The 2,500-nt window shown below is 46.6% G+C and overlaps 1 protein-coding gene across 1 annotated transcript in view; it reads left to right on the forward strand.

The window, feature by feature from the left end:
- retreg2 (reticulophagy regulator family member 2) overlaps window positions 1-2,500 on the forward strand; it is a 16,337-nt gene that overhangs the window by 8,201 nt on the left and 5,636 nt on the right. Inside the window, exons 4-5 of the mRNA XM_079494931.1 lie at window positions 4-130; window positions 1,065-1,149. Coding sequence (XP_079351057.1) covers window positions 4-130; window positions 1,065-1,149 — 212 coding nt within the window. The remainder of the gene's footprint in view (window positions 1-3; window positions 131-1,064; window positions 1,150-2,500) is intronic.

Here is a 2,500-nt window from a genome sequence, read left to right on the forward strand (position 1 = left end):
CAGAGACCCCGCCCAGCCCCCCGGTCTCCTCAGCGTTCCTGACCTCTCTCTCCACCTGGCCGACAGTTACCTGACCTGCTGCCTCTTCCTGCAGGAGGCGCTACAGTACAAGAGACAACACCACGGCAAGGTAGAGAGAGCATACTTTACATGTAAACCAGAGAGAGAGAGAGAGAGAGAGAGACCAGATCACTCTCAATTCTTTACTGGAGAGAGAGGGCCACTATAGTTCCACACTCACTCCAGAGGGCCTCTATAGTTTCCACACTCACTCCAGAGGGCCACTATAGTTCCACACTCACTCCAGAGGGCCACTATAGTTCCACACTCACTCCAGAGGGCCACTATAGTTCCACACTCACTCCAGAGGGCCACTATAGTTCCACACTCACTCCAGAGGGCCACTATAGTTCCACACTTACTCCAGAGGGCCACTATAGTTCCACACTCACTCCAGAGGGCCACTATAGTTCCTCACTCACTCCAGAGGGCCACTATAGTTCCACACTCACTCCAGAGGGCCACTGTGTCTCCACCCTCACTCCAGAGGGCCACTATAGTTCCACACTCACTCCAGAGGGCCACTATAGTTCCACCCTCACTCCAGAGGGCGACTAATAGTTCCACCCTCACTCCAGAGGGCCACTATAGTTCCACACTCACTCCAGAGGGCCACTATAGTTCCACACTCACTCCAGAGGGCCACTATAGTTCCACCCTCACTCCAGAGAGCCATTATAGTTCCACACTCACTCCAGAGGGCCACTATAGTTCCACCCCTCACTCCAGAGGGCCCCTATAGTTCCACCCTCACTCCAGAGGGCCACTATAGTTCCACACTCACTCCAGAGGGCCACTATAGTTCCACACTCACTCCAGAGGGCCACTATAGTAACACCCTCACTCCAGAGGGCCACTATAGTTCCACACTCACTCCAGAGGGCCACTATAGTTCCACCCTCACTCCAGAGGGCCACTATGTCTCCACTATATTTGTGAATTGCGTGTGATTAAAGTTGCAGTAACACCTCTCTCTCTCTCTCTCTCTCTCTCTCTCTCTCTAGTTCTGCATCATGGTGTTCAGTGGCTGTGCAGTGCTAGCCGTGGTTGGACACTATGTGCCAGGAATCATGATCTCCTACATCATGGGTGAGTGTCTCTCTCTCTCTCTCTCTCTCTCTCTCTCTCTCTCTCTCTCTGTTTGTTTGAGAACTGGTTTAAACAACAATACACAGCAAGCCCAAAATAAGCAACTACACTTTAAAAACAAGACCCGCAAACTAACCAATATGTACAAGTACATTTTACAGAAAAAAAGAAAAGAAACAAGCCCAAAGAGGCTTATAACATGGCAACCCTTTGCAGCCGTGCATTCCCACGCCAGTGATCTTGTTACCTGTAAAGGGCGTGGCCTGTAAAGGGCGTGGCAGCTCACCTGACAGTAACGCTACACACCTTGTGTCTGTTATGAGTTTGACCTTTTAACCCATTTAGGACATCAGATTCTACAAAATGTCTTCTAAATCATGACAGTTTTCAGATTTTTTTCTTTCTATATCAGTGGTTTCTCAAACAATTTCATGTCAAGGAGCCCAGAAATTATATCTATTTGCCCCCCCCCCCCCCCTCCCCCAGAAGCAAAGATATGAGTTAAAAACGTTTGCTGTGAAAGAACATATATATTCAATGATTTGCACACGTTTTCACGATTACAAGCTTGTAGATCTTTTCAACGGCTAAAGTTTAAAACAACACCTTGACTACAGAACCAGAGGTACTAATTGTAGAACACTTCCTCTGCGGTTCGCGAGTCGCCCGAGTTATGTTTTCATTGTTTAATCCATGTTTTTAATCAGTTTTAACACAATCGGTGCCGGGATGCCTTCAAAATTGGAGCTCTGGGGTGCCGGAAAGACATGGCTGCTTTTACTCTGAAGCCCCCCCCCCACCCCCCGGAAACAATCCGGAAGAAAACCGGAGAAATATTTTGTTAGCTTACCTTGGTCTCGAGTCTATTATATCGCTAGAAGCTCCAAAGCATTCATATTTTGGCATGTTCAAGTCAGAAATAAAGCGCTAGTATATCCATCAGATCAAAACCACGGAGAGACGAGGCATTCTTTCTGCCGCGCTAACAGCTAATCGAACGGTAAGCTAATATGAAGGCAGCGCGAAGCTACGGGTGCCTTAGAGTCTCAGTCAAAATTTTAAAAAAAGGAAAAAAATCGCCTGATATCATTGAGGATGCGCTAGGACGTGTACTTCCCGCTAGGACGTGTACTTCCCTTGTGGGAAGGAGGGTAGCAAGGAATTTTTTTATTTTTTTTAATGATGGATAGGCATCTTTTTTAATAACTTCAATATTTGGTTACCATCTTTTAAATAATTCTAATTCTAAAGTACACTGTAGACTACTTACAAAAGAGTGTCAGAAACATAACACTGTATGCCTACAGCATTTGAAAACTTTGAGTAGAATGTCCACACACTGGTTGAATAC

The sequence above is a fragment of the Electrona antarctica genome (assembly GCF_951216825.1).
Source record: "Electrona antarctica genome assembly, chromosome: 24".
Taxonomy (NCBI): domain Eukaryota; kingdom Metazoa; phylum Chordata; class Actinopteri; order Myctophiformes; family Myctophidae; genus Electrona; species Electrona antarctica.